Source organism: Lutra lutra, chromosome 7 (assembly GCF_902655055.1).
Source record: "Lutra lutra chromosome 7, mLutLut1.2, whole genome shotgun sequence".
Classification (NCBI taxonomy): domain Eukaryota; kingdom Metazoa; phylum Chordata; class Mammalia; order Carnivora; family Mustelidae; genus Lutra; species Lutra lutra.
In genome coordinates, this window is record NC_062284.1 from 42,928,985 (window position 1) to 42,948,753 (window position 19,769).

Sequence of the window (19,769 nt, forward strand, 5' to 3'; positions counted from 1 at the left end):
AACAAATGAGCCTGACCTGTGAAGCTTGGCTATAAAACCAAAAGAAGACAGTACATAAATATAACAAAAGATATGTATAATAACATCTTCATAGCATCTTTATTCTAGACGGTCAAAAAATGGAAATAAACCAAATGCTTTCCATCAAAGGTAGAATGGATAAAATAAATACTAATTCGTTCGGATGTTGAATATGCACAGGATTGTTATATGTAAACAATGAATCTTGGAACACTACGTCAAAAACTAATGATGTATTGTATGGAGACTAACATAACACAGTAAAACAAACAAACAAACGAATGAATGAAAGAACTACAGCTACACACAACAACACGGAGGAATCTCCCAAACAAAATAATGACTGAAAGAAGCCGAAAACCAAAGAGTACATTCTGTATGACTCCATTTATGTGAAATTCAAGAACAGGCAAAACTAATCTACCTGTGGTATTACAAATAAGGATGGCAGTTAATTCTGGGTGGATTTGAGGGCGGGTGGGTGTTTGGTACTGATTAAGAAGGGGCATAGGGAGCCCTTCTGGGGCAAGCTGGAAATGTTCTATGTATTAACCATGGTGATTACTAGCTATCTGGTATAGCTATACATAAAAATTCAATGAACTGTACACTTAAGATATGTGGTCTTTATTACTGTTTGTGCTCTGTAATACAGTAAAAATTTTTTTTTAAATAATAAAAATATAGTGAGATACCATTTTTCACTTAGCAATTTAGCAAAAATTTTAATATAGAAAAACAAGCTGGTGGGAGTACAAAATTACTACAAGTTCTAAGGGGAGCAATTGGCAAGATGTGTCAAAAATGTTCAATTAAGTTAATTAAATTCATTAACTTAACATACATTAAGTTAATAAATATTAAGAACCCTTTAATCAAGTAGTCCTGGTGTTTCCCCTACAGATACATGTGCACTTGTAAAAGTGTATGGACAAGGATATTCAATGCAATGTGGTAAGAGTGAAAGACTGAAAACAATCTGGAATGCCCATCAACACAGACTTGCTAAATAAATTATAATACTTCAAGAGAATTTAATCTAGGAAGCCATTAGAAAGAATGAAACAGATCTACACATAATATATTTACAGATATAGAATGGACACCAAGATAAACTGTTATTTGAAAGAAAAAAGGAAAGTGCAGAAATACATACACATATACACATTTATAGGATAGTGCCATTTGGTTGAAAAAATTGACTATATGTCTGTGTGTATGTAACATACATATATAAAGCAGTTAGGTCTGGTAGTTACTTTGCCTTAAGTCAAAAGGCCATTGCAACTAATAAATTCTCTAAGTTTTTACTGCAGTACAATTTTTCAGTATTTTCTTTGCTGAGGGCTAATTTATCAAATATTTCAATTCTTAAAGATATTTTACCATAAAACCTAATTTAAAAATCAGATTAAGTATGCTACCATAGCTTGCTGCCAACTTTGAATGTTTTTATTTGTATATATGCAATTTCAATAATTATTCCAGGAATCCACCAGATTTAAAATGCTTCTTTATGGTTCCTCCTAACTTAATACAACTTGGAAAAAGTTCTGAACCTATAAATGATTGTTGCCATAACTAAATAGAGTCCATCAGCACTAACTACAGTTTTATGCAATATTTATTCAACAAATAAACATCTTCTGTTTTCATGGTAATACAAATCACAATTTTTAAGTATATATTTGCTTATGTCATTTTTATTGTCTGTCTCCCCTGCTAAATTGTAAAATAAATAGCTATGTGGATTATGCCACCTACTGTCAGTCTCTTACCTGTCTTCTGTACTCCTGGTTTCATTTTATTTAAGTCTTCAGTAGCCTCACCAAGATTTTCTGCTAGTATTCTAAATAAAAGATTAAGATCTTCTTGATTGAGATTAACCTGTGCAATATCATTAAAAGAAAAGATAAAGACATTTCATTTTAAAATGAAACCATTTTAGGGGCGTCTGGTTGGCTCAGTTGGTTAAGTGCCTGCCTTTGGCTCAGGTCATTATCCCAGGGTCCTGAAATGGAGCCCCATGTCACGCTCCCCTCTCGGCAGGAAGCCTGCTTCTCCCTCTCCCTCTGCCTGCCACTCCCCTGCTTGTGTGCACTCTCTTTCTCTCTACCAAATAAATAAATAAAATCTTTCTTAAAAATTCCTTTAGGGTCCTGGGTGGCTCAGTTCATGATCCCAAGGTTCTGGGATCAAGTCCTGCATCAGGCTCTCTGCTCAGCAGGGATTCTGCTTCTCCCTCTTCCTTTACCCCTCGCCCCTGCTCATTCTCTCTCTTTCTCAAATAAATAAAATCCTTTTTAAAAATTCCTTTAAAAATAGATAAAATGAAACAATTTTAAAATAGAAAATAAATTACAATTTATAAGATGTTGAAGAAAGAATAACCTTAACACAAAAATTATATATTCACTAGGCACTCAAGTATTTCACTACTTCTTTCATTTTTAAATTTTTGGTTTCACAGATAATAAAATGGAGAAAAAATGTGATTTACAAATCTGTATTTGTTCCATCTACTTAACATATAAATTATAGTGAAAGATGATTAAAGAGATCATATAATTTTTAAAAAGTAACAAATTCAGAAAAAAATGAAAATTCTACATTTTTTTAAAATAACAACTCCAATGAAATAAAAAGGCTGTCTTTAATATGAAAAGCAAGTTTTTCCCTCAATGCTATGGGGATACTAAAATTAAAAGTATGGGTATAGAACATATAAAATGGGATGCAATATACTAATAATTTATACAGAGATCTCTGCTATTGTGTACGTACAGCAAATTTAAAAATTAAACAATGAAGAGGGGTCCAAGATGGTGGCATAGGAAGATTCTGAACTCACCTCCCATGTACACATTAAATCTACAACTACATATGGATCATTCTTCTCTGAGAAAGACCTGAATCCTGATGAACGGCTCCTCAAAGCAAAAGATAAAAGGACCATACTGAGATGAGCTGGAGAGGCAGGGAGACATGGTCTTCCAAAAAAGCCTATACTCCCAGTGTTGTGTCACCCCAAAGAGAAGGATTTCACCAGACAGGCACTTCTCATGGAAGAGTGAAGAGTTGTGATCTGCACCAAAGCGAGAAGCCCCAGGAATGCCTGGCTTGGAAAATCAACAGGGTTGACCTCCAGGGGTCCCAAACTGAGATTCCCCTCTTAAAGGGTTTGTCCCAAGATCCAAAGAAAAAACAGCAGTTTGAAAAATACCTAGACTATATTTGAGGGAAATTCACTTGCTGATTTGGGGGCAATGGCTGGAGGAGCAGGAGACATTTGAAATACTCATGGGAGACTGACATGCTAGCAGATGCCCTTGTTGTACTCTCCATAAAGCCCGCTGGCATGAGAGGAGAGCTCAGACAGGGCAGCCTCCCAGAGCCTTGCTAGGATGAGTGAGGGAGCAGTCACAACACCTGCTGAGGCTGGAGTGCACTGGCAATTGCAGTGCTCCCTTGCAACCTGCCTGGGCTAGAGAGCAAAACTGTGCTGGAGTTCTCCCACTTCGAGCTAATGTTTGCAAGTGCAGGCAGTCATGACACACCCATGGCTGGAGCTGGTGAGCTGTCCTGGCATTTTCCCACCCCCAGCCTAAAGTCAGTACACAGACAAACAAGGCACTAGACTGTTTTGCTGCTGAAGCTCTTGGGCACACACAGTCAAGACATTTTCCCACTGCCTTTCTGAAGCCAGTGAGCATGCTCTGCAACCTGCACTCACAGATGTCTTCCTAAAGCCAGCAGGATTATGCAATCCACAGAGGGAACACCCACGATCTCCTGGCCCTCCCAGCCAAGAGGATTGGTGTTCCAGAGCTCCACAGAACCGTATGATCAGAAAGACAGTTCTTGGTAAGTTACCATCCCCAGGGCAATGCACAGACAGCAGACTAAAGCACATCCTCAGTCTGTGAAAAAGACCTAGTCACTCAACCTTGAGCATCAGCCTACGGGACAGACTTCAGATTTCCCACACATCTAGAGACCAAAGAGGAGCTTTCAGGGTATGAAAGCAAGGAGACACCACCTTTGCACATCCTTGTGGCCTCATTACAGCTAGACAAGACTTCCCAGAAAGGAGTTCATATACTTATTTATACACCAAAGCAATACACCAATTTCTTCAGTTGTTGCTCAATGGACACATCCAGATCTTCTAATCTAGTCTAGAGCCCAGCAGAGATTATGACTGCAGTCCCATAGGATTGTATATGTTTGCATATTTTAAAAGCTGTTGCCTGAGGGTCTGACTTCCAATAAGCCTGAAACTAGGTGCTAAATAAAATTCCTCCACTTGGATCCACTGAAAGATCTTGGTATGCTCTAAATAATGGGGGCATACCAATAATAAGTCAGGTGGTTTCGACAACCACAAAAGTTCAAGAGACAACCACAAGCTATGGTAAGGCTGAGAGAATAACCATCACCCAAACCAAACCATTCATCAAGACTGAAAAAAGCAGTTGCTTCACCTAATAAACAGGAACAAACACAGAAAGTCACACAAAATGAGGAAACAAATATTTTCAAATCTCAGAAAGACAAACCTCAGAAAAACACCTCAATGGTATGGAGATAAGCAATCTACGTGATAAAGAATTGAAGTTATCATCATAAAGGTACTCACTGAACTCAGAAGATAAACACAGTGAAAACTTCAACAAGGAGATATAAAATATAAGAAAGTACCAAACAAAAGTCATAGAACTAAAGATACAAAAACTGAGAACTGAAAAATACACTGGGGTGGGGGAGGGGTTCAGCAGCAGACTAGATAAAGGAGAGCACATCAGTAAACAGTGAACAGGAAGATAAAGAACAGAACTCAGAGTAACAACATTTAAAAAATTTTTTTAAAAATGAAGCTATCTTAAGGGACTTTTGGGACAATAACAAATAGAAGAACATTAACATTATAGAGGTCTCAGAAAAGAAGAGAGAGGAAAGAGGCAGACAAGTTTTTGAAGAAATAATGCCTGAAATCTTCCCTAACTTAGGGAAGGAAACAGACATCCAGGTCCAGGAAGCCCAGAGAGTGCCAAAAAAGATGAACCCAAGGAGCACTATACTAAGACAGACTATAATTAAAATGTCAAAAATAAAAGATAAAGAGAGAATCTTAAAATCAGCAAGACAAAAGCAACTTGTTAAGTTCAAGGGAAACCCCATAAGTCTATTGGCAAACTTTTTGGAAAAAACTTTATAAGCCAAAGGAGTAGCATGACATATTCAAAGTACTAAAAAAAATTTCAACCAAGAACACTCTACCCAGCAAGTTTATCATTCAAGTAGAAGGAAAGAAAAAATGTTTCTCAGACAAGTAAAAGTTAAAAGAGTTCATAACCACTAAACCAGTCCTACAAGAATTCTAAAAAAGGACTTAAGATGAAAAGAAATGGCACTAATTAATAAAGAGAAAAAATATGAAAGCAAAAATCTCACTGGAAAAGGTAAATATGTAGTAAAGGTAGTGGATTAATCACTTATAAAACTACAAAAAATGTTAAAAAACAAAAGCAGTAAAAATAAAACATGTAAAAAGGGACATCAAAAACAAAGTCTGTAGGGGGTAGAAGAGTTTTGGATGTGTTCAAATTTAAGTGCTACATGTAAAAGAATGAAATTGGACCACTTTCTTGGATGGATGAAAGCCTTAAATGTGAGACCTGAAACCATAAAGGTCCTAAAAAAAAAAAAAAAAAAAAAGGTGTTAAGCTCCTTAACATTAGTCTTAGAGATTTTTCCTTAGATCTGACCCTAAAGACAAGGGCAACAAAAGGAAAACTAACCAATTGGAACTATATCAACTAAAAACTTTCTGCATAGATAAAGAAACCATTATTGAAATGAAAAGGTAATTGAATGGGAAAAGATATTCGCACATCATATATCTGATTAGCAGTTAATATCCAAAATATATAAATAACTCATACAACTCAGTAATAAAAAAAACAACCTGGGGCACCTGGGTGGCTCAGTGGGTTAAAGCCTCAGCTCGGGTCATGATCCCAGGGTCCTGGGATCGAGTCCCCTATCGGGCTCTCTGCTCAGCGGAAAGCCTGCTTCCCTTCCTCTCTCTGCCTGCCTCGCTCCCTACTAGTGGTCTCTGTCTGTCAAATAAATGAATAAAATATTAAAAAAAAATCTGGTTAAAAAATGAACAAAGGATCTGAATAGACATTCTTCCAAGAGACACAGAAATGACCAACAAATACATGAAAAGATGCTCAACATCACTGCTCATCAGGAAAATGAAATCAAAACCACATTTAGATATCACCTCACCACTCAGAATAGCTATTACCCAAAAGACAAGAAACAACTAGTACTGGCAAGGATGTGGAGAAAAGGGAACCCACAAGCCCTATTGACAGGAATGAAAACTGGGACAGCCACTATGGAAAACAGTATGGAGGTTCCTAAAAAAAAAAAAAACAACAGAACGACCATGTGATCCAGCAATTCCACTACTGCTTATCTATCCAAAGAAAACATTTAGGCCTAATGATATAAGTCAGAGAAAGACAAATACAGCTTGGTTTTACTTATATGTAAAATTTAAAAAACAAAACAAAAACCAGGGTCATAGATACAGAAAACAGATTAGTGGTTCCCAGAGGCAAAGGGGAACTGGGGTATGAAATGGGTGAAAGGGATTAATAAGTGAAAACTTCCATTATAATTTAATGTCATGAGGATGTGATATATAGTATGGAAAATATATTCAATAATACGATATTAACTTTGTAAGATGACAGATGATAAAAGACTTACTATGGTAACAATTTTGCAATGTATATAAATGTTGAATCACTTTGTTATACACCCAAAACTAACACTGTATATCAATTGTACATATATACATACATACATATATAAATGTTATGTAACACTTAACTGAAGATTAAATTCTGCTAAATAATAAACATCTTTTTGGACAATATCTTATTGAAATATTGAAATTGAAAATATTTCACATATTATATTGATTTATAATAAGAAAGTCTTCAGAATCTAAAATTTGAATAATGACTTTTTTTCACTCATATACTTACATTCATTGACTCAAGATGTCCTTTAATTTCTACAACAGGCACTTTGTGATACCAAGATGCAGCTAGATTCCGATTTACAGAAAATTCCAAGTTAATTGGTTGCAAGAGCTGAATATCAGGATGGGAGATGCCTGGCTGGATCACCGTCCTGATTAAAAATGTAATTGATATATATACATAAACATAGAAGGGAAATGCAGCCTATCATTAAAAAGACATAAAATCAAAAGTTGCTGCTCTAAACAGTGATTTGAAACAGTGCTATTTATTTTCTAATCTCAATCAATAGTTCACTTTAAGGACAGTTACATAATCAGCCATTAAGAAAACCTTCTTCAAACAGTAGGTCACACAGGGATTAAATTTTAAAAAGAAATTCATATTGTTGAATATATGGGGGAATCATCAAATACAGCTGTACAAGGACTGGATTTGTATTGTACTGAATATATGTATATATTGTATACATGTATACATGCATTGATAGAGAGATTTTTTTGAAAAATGACAAGATGAACAGTTAGCATTTTCTAAAGAGTTTGAAAAAGCTCTTCTCTAGAATTATTTTCTGGACATGCCTTATAATTTTCCTTTTTTATTCAGGATAATTAAATCTCCTTGGATGGGGTAGAAAATGATTTTAAAATGTATTATATAGAGACTTTCATGTTCATCTGGTAGGAGCTCTACAGATACATCATTACTTACAGAGATACTTTCAAAAATATACAAGCTCAATTAAATCATGAGGAATCACTCAGACAAAACCATACTGAGACATTCCATGAAATGACTAGACTGTACTCTTCAAAACTGTCATCATCATAAAAGACTAAGAAAGACTGAAGAACTATTCCAGAGCAAGTACCTATCAGTATAAAAATCCCCCTCAGTATTATGGGATACTGCCATACGTGATCCTGGACCAAGGGGAAAATTACTATAATGGACACTACTAGAACAACTGGTAAAATTTGAATATTGACTGCTTATTAGATATTACTGACAGATCAGTGTTAAATTTCCAGAATTTGAAAATTGCAACATGGATATATAAGAGGATGTATGTTCTTGTTCTGAGGAGACACATGCTAAAGTATTTAGAGCAAAGGGCTAAGACGTCTATACTCAAAAGGTTCAGCAAAAAATGTTAAACTTCCAGTTATAAAATAAATTGAGTTCTGGGGATGTAATGTACAGCAAGGTGACCAGCTAATAACACTGTATTGTATATTTAAAAGCTTCTAAGAGAGTAGATCTTAAAAGATCATCACAAGAAAAAGAATTGTAACTGTGTGCTGATGAATGTTAACTAGACTTATGGTGGTGATCATTTCATAATATATACAAACATTGAATCATGTTATACACATGAAACTAAGAAAATATATAAATTTCATCTCAACGGGAAAAATTAAAAAGCTGTTTTAAATGATAATAATATGCATAGAGTTAAAGCAAAAGTAAACAACTGATGAACCTAGGTGAAGGACTGTAAGTCTGTCCATGGTAATATTTCTGGAATTTTTCTGTAAGCGTGAAAGTTTTCAAAATAAAAAGCTGATTAAAAAATAAACTATTCAGGGGCCCTTGGGTGGCCAGTCCATTAATATCTGCCTTCTGCTCAGGTCATGATCCTGGGGTCCTGGGATAAAGCCCCACATCGTTGGGCACCCTGCTGAGCAAGGAGCCTGCTTCTCCCTCTTGCCAACCCCTGCTCATGCTTTCTCTTGCTATCACTCGCTCTCTCATAAATAGATAAATCTTTTTAAAAAACGAATAAATAAATAAATTATCTGTGCAACAGAACCACTGTCGGTAGGAATTTCAATGTACACAAAATGTCATGGAAAATGCTAAATAATACTTAAATCCATAATTATTGCAATAGAATATACCTAGAGAGCTTGAGCTTTGTTAGCTGCACGTCCATTCTATCAATTACTGGAGGGTCTAAATAGTCTTCCCCAGACACCAGACTAAACTGATTTTGAACTCTGATTAGCCCAAGATCAACCACTACTGCATTAGTGGAAACGGAAGACTGTGGGATGACTATAACTGGTGCTTTCAGATCAATACTGATAGAAACACGAAAACTCCTCTGGGCAAGATCTTTCACACTTCTGGCAGCCTTTTCTGCAGCCTGAGCAGTGGCAGCACTTACAGCCTCTTTGGCTGTCTGGAAATTGTTCAGGAAGTTCTGTAGACACAAAGTAGAAAAGGAGAAAACGACAAGCACGTCATTAATAATGCAATCTTCTTTTTTATCTATGCACTATTTTTTGATACATAACTTTCAATTGAGTCTTATTTATCTAGAATTAGGAAGCAATCACTGATCATTCATCTGTATTTATGAGTTACCTGATAAGGACTAAGGGTATTTGGCTGAGGAAGGGAAGTGGGGAAAAAAGCATTTTCCCTATTTCCTTACTTGAAAATTTGGTTTCACTATGTTTTAGCAAAAAATAAGTTTAGTTCCAGACAAAAATCATTAAGTGACTCAGATTTCAGCTGTTAAAAAGAGGTTTTGACCTCTACATTAAAACATAAATACCATCTATAATCAAAATAATGCACGTCCTAAAACCCAAAGTTGTAGGATCTGCAATCACAACTACCAGACTTACTTGAGTATTTCTAAGTTGAAAAATCAATATATAAATAGAGATTTTACCAGAAGTGACATGAGGAATTTATGAAGATAGACAATCTGAATACAGCCGACATTCAGTGATACCACTCCATCCACTTTAGACATATCAGTATAGGACTCTCCCTCAGTAGCATCTGGATACAAATCCAAGTTAAAATGAAAAACTTCATTTCCCATTATTGATACAGCCTGAAAAGCAGAGATTTGAATGTACTCTGTCCAAGAGAATAATGACAAAATACAGTTTCATTTAAAAGGGGCTTACATTTTTAATCATTACAGAAGCAAACACTTGTATATGAAAACATATTTCCTTAATATCTCTTAAAGTATATTTAAAAATAAAATATCATATTTAATTATCAAAACATATTAGCTATCTACTTATTACACCTACTTTTTTATGGACTGTCTTAGGATCAACATCTGTGACAATAATATTTTCCAGTCTGGCAAATAGTGACTGTTTTCTTGACTGAAGAGAAAGAGAAGAATCAAGACCTAAAAAAAAATTATATCATTACAATTTCTAAAGACATACCATAATAAGATCTTAAGATGTTTCTTCTCATTGTATAATTTTATTTGGGGATGATTTTTAAAAAAATTTAGCTATAGGGCGCCTGGGTGGCTCAGTGGGTTAAGCCGCTGCCTTCAGCTCAGGTCGTGATCTCAGGTTCCTGGGATCGAGTCCCACATCGGGATCTCTGCTCAGCAGGGAGCCTGCTTCCTCCTCTCTCTGACTGTCTCTCTGCCTGCTTGTAATCTCTGTCTGTCAAATAAATAAATAAAATCTTAAAAAAAAAAAAATTTAGCTATATTTGAACTCCCAACTGATAAATTGCAATATTATATATTTTTATTGTTATAAACAGTGAAACCTATAAATTCATTTTTAAGTCAATTACCTAAATTTTCAACCTTCTGAAAAAACTACACCTAGAACAAATTGATTATCTTGGGGTTTTAGGAAATCCTTTATATCTTATACCCAGTCATTTACACAGAAGCTTAAGTTTCATGAATCAAATTCACTATAGATACACTGCCAGCTTGGAAAGAACAACAACAAAAAAGTGATTTTTTGGTCTTTAAGTTATTCAACAATTTCATTAAACATATTCTTTATGTTTCTAAGATCACAATGTGTTGAAAAAGACAGAGTCAGATTAGTTTTAGCAGCTTTTGCCTAAAAGAACATAATGGACTCACAGGTTTTCTCTTCATTATAAGGTTGTTTTGGATTTGTATCAAGATAAAGCATAGACCTCACAGACCTTAACCTAAATTCTGGATTGACATCCCAGCTCATCAACAGCATCCCCACATTGGACATGGACATTAGTATCTCTTTTCACTTCCAAGACAACTCTCAGAAAGATTCAAAATACTAGTATGTGTGTTTCAATTTGATGGTCAGATTCTGACCAGCATCTACACCCCAAAGGGCAAGGAAAACATGCAGTTCAATTATGTCATGAGAAAAAATATTATCCAGGTTGCCTGGGTGGCTCAGTGCGTTAAGTAAGACTTTGTCTTCAGCTCAGGTCATAATCTCATGGTCCTGGGATGGAGCTCTGCATTGGGCTCTCTGCTCAGCAGGGAGCCTGCTTCCCCCCTGCCCCTCTCTCCCTGCATCTCTGCCAATTTGTGATCTCTGTCAAATAAATAAATAAAATCTTTAAAAAAAAATTATCCAGTTTTCACAGCTCAGAGTCCTCATTTACATATTCTTTAACATTTTTTTTTTTAAAGATTTTATTTATTTATTTGACAGAGAGAGATCACAAGTAGACGGAGAGGAAGGCAGAGAGAGAGAGAGAGAGAGGGAAGCAGGCTTCTTGGTGAGCAGAGAGCCCGATGTGGGACTCGATCCCAGGACCCTGAGATCATGACCTGAGCCGAAGGCAGCGGCTTAACCCACTGAGCCACCCAGGCGCCCCTCTTTAACATTTTTTTAAAGTTATCTTTTAAACAATTTTTAACAGTGTGAAAACTTTTACCTTGAATCTTGATTTCAGCGATATTGTTCCTCTCATCGCAAACAGTGACACAGAAAGCATTCAATTTGGCAAACAGCCTGAAGTCAATAATGTCCCTATCTTTAGAGGATACAGCCGCTGAAAATAAAACAAAGCATTCTATCACATGGGATTCTAGTAATTCAAACTCTATTAAAGATTTCTTCCTCAAATTAAGTGATCCACAGTTCTGTTTTAAGAAATCATAAAATTCTCAAGTTCTTACAGATTTCAAATATCTTTTTTGCTCTATATATTCTGTATAGTTTCATTTTTGTAATGATATATGTTACTTTAATAACTCAAAAGCAAGAAAAAAACTACAAAATAAATAACATAAAGACACTGAAACTCAGAGAAGCTAAATAATGCCCCTTTGGTCACTTAATTTAAGTAGCAGAGTCAGGATTTAAACTGAATTCTTTCTGATCCACAACCTGGGCTCTTGTCCAAGTAGATGCTACCCCTGTACCACTAATCTCATGTCTCTGAGTCTTATTTGTAAATAGTTCCTTATTTGTAAAATGGAAGGGAAAACTAACCCTCTGTGGAGCCTCTTCAGGAGCCACTGATAGGAAGAAGAGCTCAATGTAAATAGAGGTTTTCTTCCCTATTATTCACCCAAAGTATCCCCACCAGCACCAAAGAACAAAAACAGGTATATATATATTTTTTTAATAAACAGTACTAGTTACCTTTGCCTTACATAGCAGTTATCCACATATGATTTTGTTTGAAGAAAAGGACAGAAGTGGGGAAAATGGCACACAAAAGACTGAACTAAATGACCTCTAAGATTCCTCGTTTCCCTCTAGAATTCTAATATGCTTGTTAACAAGAAACGAAGTGTTTTTCATACCTTTCTGTAGAGCTGAATTTTTTTGTTGCTTCTCATCTGAAATTTGTACTTCTTTGGAATCACTTCTTTGGTCATTAGATGGGATTATGGTTGTCAAGTAATTAATAGAAGACAGAAGAGCTTGTGTTTGCAGCAACAGATTTAAAGATGAAAAAGCCACCTACAAATTTTTTAAAAAGAAAATTTGTTTTCCAGGCGAATTATACCTATAATATCCATCATGCACCTGACAGGCTTCTAGCTAGGCTTATATCACTGCTTCCAAAGCTTGGAAGGAAGAGAGATGAGATCAAGATTTATAGCCCAGATTCCTTAAACAGAAATATACGCATAGCAAATCACACTTACACACACTGAGAGTTCCTATGAATATCAAAGTAACCTAATTACTCCATTTCCCAAGCATAATTAACATGGAGCTCATGATCTACTTGTCATGATCATCTGATACCCATTATGTTTTTGGATCTTCACAGACTCTTTATTATGATGACATTAAACATGTAAGTTAGATCATGAAACTCCAAAATCACCATGCATTAATACTAGGTCAAGAAATGACTTCAAATGTGATATTCATGAGATTTAAATATAAAAGTACAATTATGAGTTCTCAATTACTAAATGGTCTTCCAAAACCACAATAATGGTCTTATCATTTAAATAGATAGAAAATATATCTCATAGAAAAATGTTACTTTTTTTTAGAAAAATAAGCTATATTTTTAAAAACAATGACTCCAGAAAGTTAAGACACCAAAAAAAACTGCTTTCAGAAATATGTGGTTTTCTAATAGCAAATGAAAAAAATTTTAAAGATCTTTGCCTACATAAAAGAATTTCATTTTATGGCCACAAAGCACTAAATGTATATAAAAAACTATAAAAAGGAAGGTTCACAATATTCAATAGATTCTCCCATCTCTCAAAAGTGTAACCGAAAATTCCTATCTAGTTATTTTTTTAATGTAACCCACAACTAAAATTTTGCATTCTCTTCCTCCATGCGACTATGTTAATGTGGCTCTAGAAGTTCTCAACATCTCTCCTTGTATTTTACGTACTTTCTCAGCCCTGCATTTAACAGCAGTATAGAATATGACTTGTTTAAAATCCTGTTGTTTCTTTGTAGATCAAAGTTCTGTCATCTCAAGTATTCCCTTTATAAGAAATAATTAGGATGTGCTACAGTAAGTTAAAACATCAGCTCTATGATACTCAATGATAAATATAGAGGATGGTAGGTATCTATGAGATTAATTCATAACTTTTATTGGGTGTTGATAATTTCATCAAATTACATAGTCATTATTCCTCACAGGATACTAGAGCCTGCCACAGTAAGTTATTTTTATTTTTTTTTTATTTTTATTTTTTTTTAAAGATTTTATTTATTTATTTGACAGAGAGAGATCACAAGTAGATGGAGAGGCAGGCAGAGAGAGAGAGAGAGAGGGAAGCAGGCTTCCCGCTGAACAGAGAGCCCGATGCGGGACTCGATCCCAGGACCCTGAGATCATGACCTGAGCCGAAGGCAGCGGCTTAACCCACTGAGCCACCCAGGCGCCCCGTAAGTTATTTTTAAATAAGATATATTCTTTTAACAAAATTTCTTACCTTAAGTGTTTGTTCAGTTTTTTCAAAGGCGGTTTGAAAACTAGGTCCACTCTTATCAGCCTAAAAAAAAGAAACAAAAGTTCTAAAGAAGTATTTATGACCAAAGTAAATAAATCACTTATATATGATCTTTATTTTTTATATTATCCAGAACTATAATTTTATGTATATAATTAATTATATTGTCATTATTTTAAGTTAATAGCCAAATTATTTACTGTTAGAGTCATGCAAATTTATTCTCCTCTTCAAATATGGAAGACCACAGTAATATTTACTTCTGGGAAACTAAGAATTAAAAATTCTGAAGGCTGGGGCACCTGGGTGGCTCAGTGGGTTAAGCCTCTGCCTTCAGCTCAGGTCATGATCTCAGGGTCCTGAGACCGAGCCCCACATCGGGCTCTCTGCTCAGCAGGGAGCCTGCTTCCCTTCCTCTCTCTCTGCCTGCCTCTCTGCCTACTTGTGATCTCTCTCTGTCAAATAAATAAATAAAAATCTTCAAAAAAAAAAAATTCTGAAGGCTAGTAGGCTTAAAGGTCATCTAGCGCATCCATCACCTAACCTTGAATCCCTTTGTAACTTTGGGAAATCTATTTTAGGTTCTCTCCAGTGAAAGAAACCTCATTTTCTTACAAATTTAATCTTAAGAGAAATTTGATTTAATTAGGTCTTCAATCTAAGTCAAAAATCTATCTCCCATCATAATTATCCATTGTTTCAAGTTCTCTCTCTTGGGACCATCCACAGTAAATTCAGTTCTACCTCTTGTGAGAAGGCTTCTGGCTAGGCCAGTATCTCGGCTGTTTTTTTTTTTGGTTTTTGTTTTTTAAGATTCTATATATTTATTTGAGAGAGTGAGCATGAGTGGGAGAGTGCAGGGTGGGGAAGGCAGAGGGTAAGGGAGAAGCAGACTCCCTGTTGAGCAGGGAGCTCAATGTGGGGGTCAATTCTGGGACCCCGAGATCATGACCCCAGCCAAAGGTAGATGCTTAACAAACTGAGCCACCCAGGCACCCATCTCTGCCTCTTCAATGAAATAAACTTTTTATGCTCTTCTTTGTGAGAGAATCAATCACATTATATTTTAATTTTTATCTACTTGCCTATCCTCCTACAAGTCCATAATTTCCTTGAAAACAGGGAATGTTTTTCATCTCTATATCCCAAGTGCCTAACAGAACCTGACAAAGACATTCAAGAAATAGTTGTTGAAAAAAACAAAAAACAAAAACAAAAACAAAACAAACAAACAAACAAAGAAATAGTTGTTGAATGATTAAACAAATCAAACTAATCTCGGATGAAGCTAAAAACCATTACTTCCTTTGGCATTGCTGATATGATACCTTTTCAGTCCCTTCACAATCCTGGCAGTTCTCTTCTGAGCCCAATCAAATTTGACTTTATCCCTTTTCATGAAGGATACTCAGTCAAATATCACCTACATATACAATGACTATAAGCAGGTGAATATGCCTCAAGAGATAGGAGTGCATCCTATGTCATCCCAAGCTTCCATCTTTGGGGATCGGGAGCTTGGTGACTTCTTAATGGTCCTACTTTGTGCTTAAGTGAAAGAGAAAGTGTAACATGAGAATGGAAAGAGAAACAGTGGATATCCCTGTGATTAAAACCTATGACAAACACCTAGAGCATTTACTAATCTGCTGTCATCTTTTTCCTTCCAGAGGACAGTTTAGAGTATACAATAAATATGTAAACACTTTATGTACCTTACCTTAACATATTCTACTTTTAAGAGATCTAATCCAGGTTTATCAGATGAGCTAATCAAGTGAAGGGGCTTCTTTCTGGATCCTAGATTTTAAAAAAAGAAAAAAGTGTTTCAAATAAATTGCTCTTTTTTAAAGATTGGAATTTTCTGTATGTCTTTATCTTTTTAAAAAATGTTGTTAATTAAGCTGTAAAAGACTATCTGCACATATTTTCATGCACTGGTGAATAAATAAAGCAATCTAAATACTGATCTTACCTTTAGCATCCAGCTTACTTAAAAACATGCATATTTATTTTCATTTGATTTTATATCTGTGTTCAAAAATAATCAATACCTCCCTAGATAATTTTTAAGGACCTATGTGCATTTGTATGTAGAAAGACAGTAGAAAGACTACAAGTTTAAGAATAAAAATTAATTCTAGTTCATCTCTACCCTTACTAGGAGATACTCAACTTCAGCTTTCTCAACTATATAACAAGACTGAACTATAAAAATATGTAGTACCTTATTGAGTTATAAAATTCTAAGAATATTTCATTCATATTGAAGAAATTTAAATAATTTTCCTTTGTTTAAGCTAAGAGAGAAGGCTTATTAGAAAAGAAAGTATCTTCTAAGGGAGGGGAATTGCTAAATTTCTTTTAATTTAAAAACTACAGGTATACTACTAGATGTCCTCCATATTCTTCACATAGACATACCAAGGAGCTGCCTTCAAAAAGCTTTGAAGAAGTAATTTATGCACCATTTTATCCATCTTTTATTATTTGCAGTTCTATAATTCTGCTCCTGAGAAATCTCAGAATTTTTACTTCACCTTCAAGGACATAACCTTCCCTAAAGGAAAAAACAACCTAGCAAATTTTTACATTTTCCCCCCAAAACAGTAATGTAAACTTCACCCAAACATAGTACTTACAGAAACTGACTTACAAATGATTTTTCTTCTAAACTGAGATGTTTTAGTTTCAACTATTAAAAAATAACAGAAATACTTTATATTTGACTAAAATATTAGGAAAATATTAAGTAATTACTGTAGATTCACCCATTCCATCATTCCTCAAATACCTAATTAGCACACAAGATGTACACTGAAATAAATAAACCATAAGAGCTTCCAAAATAATGAATTTTATCTTCCATTCTAGCTTTTATAACCTGGTACTGCTTCTCAAATATAAACACTATTCAACAGAAAGAACAATGACTGTAATATCATAAGATCAGAGATAAATACTAGGCTTTGCCATTAATAAGATGCATGGTCTTGAATAAACCACTTAATCCCTCCTTATTTGACCGATCTTTGTAAAATGAGAATAATATTCCATATATAAAGGAGATTTATATGGACTCCCTAAGACAGTAGATCATAGTACTTAAGAATACAAACCCAGGGGTGCCTGGGTGGCTCAGTGGGTTAAGCCTGTGCCTTTGGCTCAGGTCCTGATCTCGGGGTCCTGGGATGGAGCCCTGCATCAGGCTCTCTGCTCAGCAGGGAGCCTGCTTCGCCCTCTCTCTCTGCCTGCCTCTCTGCCTACTTGTGATCTCTCTGTCAAATAAATTTTTAAAAATTTTTTAAAAAAAGGATACAAACCCAGACTTCCAAGATTTTAATCATGGTTTGGCCACTAACCAGCAGTATGACCCTGGTTATATTATATAAGACTTATGCCTTAGCTTCTTCATATGTAAATTGGAGATAATAACATGGTCATAAGGGTTAAATGAGTTATTATTTATTAAATTCTTATAACAGTGCTATTACTTATTATAAAGATTATTAGATACACAAGTGTTTCAGATACTCAAAGTGATATTGTATTTATTAATCATTACTTCTATTTTTATGACTATTACCTTGAATTTCATGGTAATCCAAGCTGATTTTCTTTAAATAAGATACCACATTTATATCAAATGTTCTCATTGTAGCCTCTGTTCCTAAATGAGTAACATTAAATACTAGAATTTTATCTTCTTCTTTCTGTTGTTTGGTAAATTCCAAAACCACCTAAAAGATCAGAACAGACAATAAAAGCTTGATGAATTTTAGAATCATGCTTAAAAACAAAATTTTTCTTCATATATATCATCATGAACATAATAGAAGCTTTGTTCATACTTTCTTACTACCATAAAGTTATTTACTATGACTGGAAATTATCACCTTAAATTCTGTTGTTCAGAATATAACTACAGCTACATAAAAATCATGATATAATTTTACATCAATTATTGATTTACTTTTCTTAATTTAGTAGAAATGGGTATGTATGGATTCTTAGTATGTTTTTCTTAAACCTATCATTTAGATATTTAAACCTATCATGTTTAAACCTATCATCATGTTTAAATCATGTGTGTTGATAAAAAAAAAAAAGCATTCCCATTAAAGTAAAAGGTAAGACAGGGTATTCACTATTACAGTACTATTTAAATTTATTCTGGATATAACAGCCAATATATTTAGCCAATCAAAAACAAAACATTTATGTGGTAATTTTTAAAACATGGAAGTTCTTTGATACTCCATCAAGAGATAGAGATCTTTGTCTACTATCTTTGAATTTCAACGGGCTTGTGACTATTTCAATCAACACACTACAGAGGAAGCAACACTATAATAACTTCCAATGATTAAAAAAAGGCCCATAAAACTTCTACCTGGGAATGCATACTGAAGGGAAGCTAGCTGCCATGTAAAAACGTCAACTACCCAGAGCCTGCCACGTTCAAGAGGCCATGAGCAGGCATTTCAAATAGTCCCAGCTGAGCTCCCAGCCAACAGCAAGTATCAAGGGCCAGTCTCACGAGTGAGACACTTCTGAGACCGTCTGAGACTTCAGGTCACTGTAGCTCCAGCAAATCTGACTTCAACCACATAAAAAACTATACACAAAAATTACTAAGCTGGGAGGTGCCTGGGTGGCTCAGTTGGTTAAATATCTGCCCTTGGCTCAGGTCATGATCTCAGGGTCCTGGGATCAAGCCCCGCTCTTAAAAAAAAATGCTAAACTGGACCCTTCCACAATTCCTAATCCATAATACTCTGAGCAAAATAAAACAGTTATTTTAAGCTATCGTGTTTTGGGATAGCCTGTTAGGTAGCAATAATAACCAGAACAATGTAAATACAGAAAAAAAAGCAAAAATAACACTACTGGCAGTGATATATACTTAAGAAAAACTAGGAACAATAGAAAATAGAAAAATAGAAACAATAATATAGTGTAATAGGTTATTCAGTACAGAGTTGTTATACAAAAATAAATTTTAGAGAAATCAATGATTAAATGAAAGCAATGAAATCATAAAATAATATATTAAATTGTGGGCAAATATTTTTATAATCAAGGAGAATTTTCTAAACATGCACTAAGATAAAAAGAAAAATTTTAATATATTTTACTACAGCAACATTTAAAACTTCAAAATGGCAAAAGAAGTCAAATTGGGAAAAACAGTACCATTTTTTCTTAGATGATTCTAATTATCATTGTTTATCATTTTATTCATTCAATATTCCATAAAATATTTATTGGGCATCATCTACCATGTACAAGGCCATGCCAGCCATTAGGAACATCAAAGTGATCAGGACAGACAAGGTCCTTGTCCTGATGGAGCTTATATTGTAAGAAGAGTGGGGAAGAGTGAAGGTTCCTTGTATTGGGTGGTCAGGCCTTTCCAATAAGATGGCACTTGAGCAAGTATCTAATAGAAGTAAAGAATCAAATCAGAGAGAAAAAGGGTGTTCCAGGCAAAACAACAACCACAA

The 19,769-nt window shown here is 34.8% G+C and overlaps 1 protein-coding gene across 3 annotated transcripts in view; it reads right to left on the reverse strand.

Moving 5' to 3' along the window:
- Nucleotides 1-19,769, reverse strand: part of VPS13C (vacuolar protein sorting 13 homolog C) — a 187,272-nt gene that overhangs the window by 88,288 nt on the left and 79,215 nt on the right. For all 3 annotated transcript variants that reach the window (XM_047735663.1, XM_047735661.1, XM_047735662.1), the window contains 10 exons: nt 17,849-18,002; nt 15,983-16,062; nt 14,245-14,304; nt 12,628-12,787; nt 11,751-11,867; nt 10,145-10,248; nt 9,769-9,936; nt 8,987-9,291; nt 7,089-7,236; nt 1,800-1,908 (listed from right to left, as the gene is read on the reverse strand). In XM_047735663.1, the coding sequence (XP_047591619.1) occupies nt 1,800-1,908; nt 7,089-7,236; nt 8,987-9,291; nt 9,769-9,936; nt 10,145-10,248; nt 11,751-11,867; nt 12,628-12,787; nt 14,245-14,304; nt 15,983-16,062; nt 17,849-18,002 (1,405 nt within the window). The remainder of the gene's footprint in view (nt 1-1,799; nt 1,909-7,088; nt 7,237-8,986; nt 9,292-9,768; nt 9,937-10,144; nt 10,249-11,750; nt 11,868-12,627; nt 12,788-14,244; nt 14,305-15,982; nt 16,063-17,848; nt 18,003-19,769) is intronic.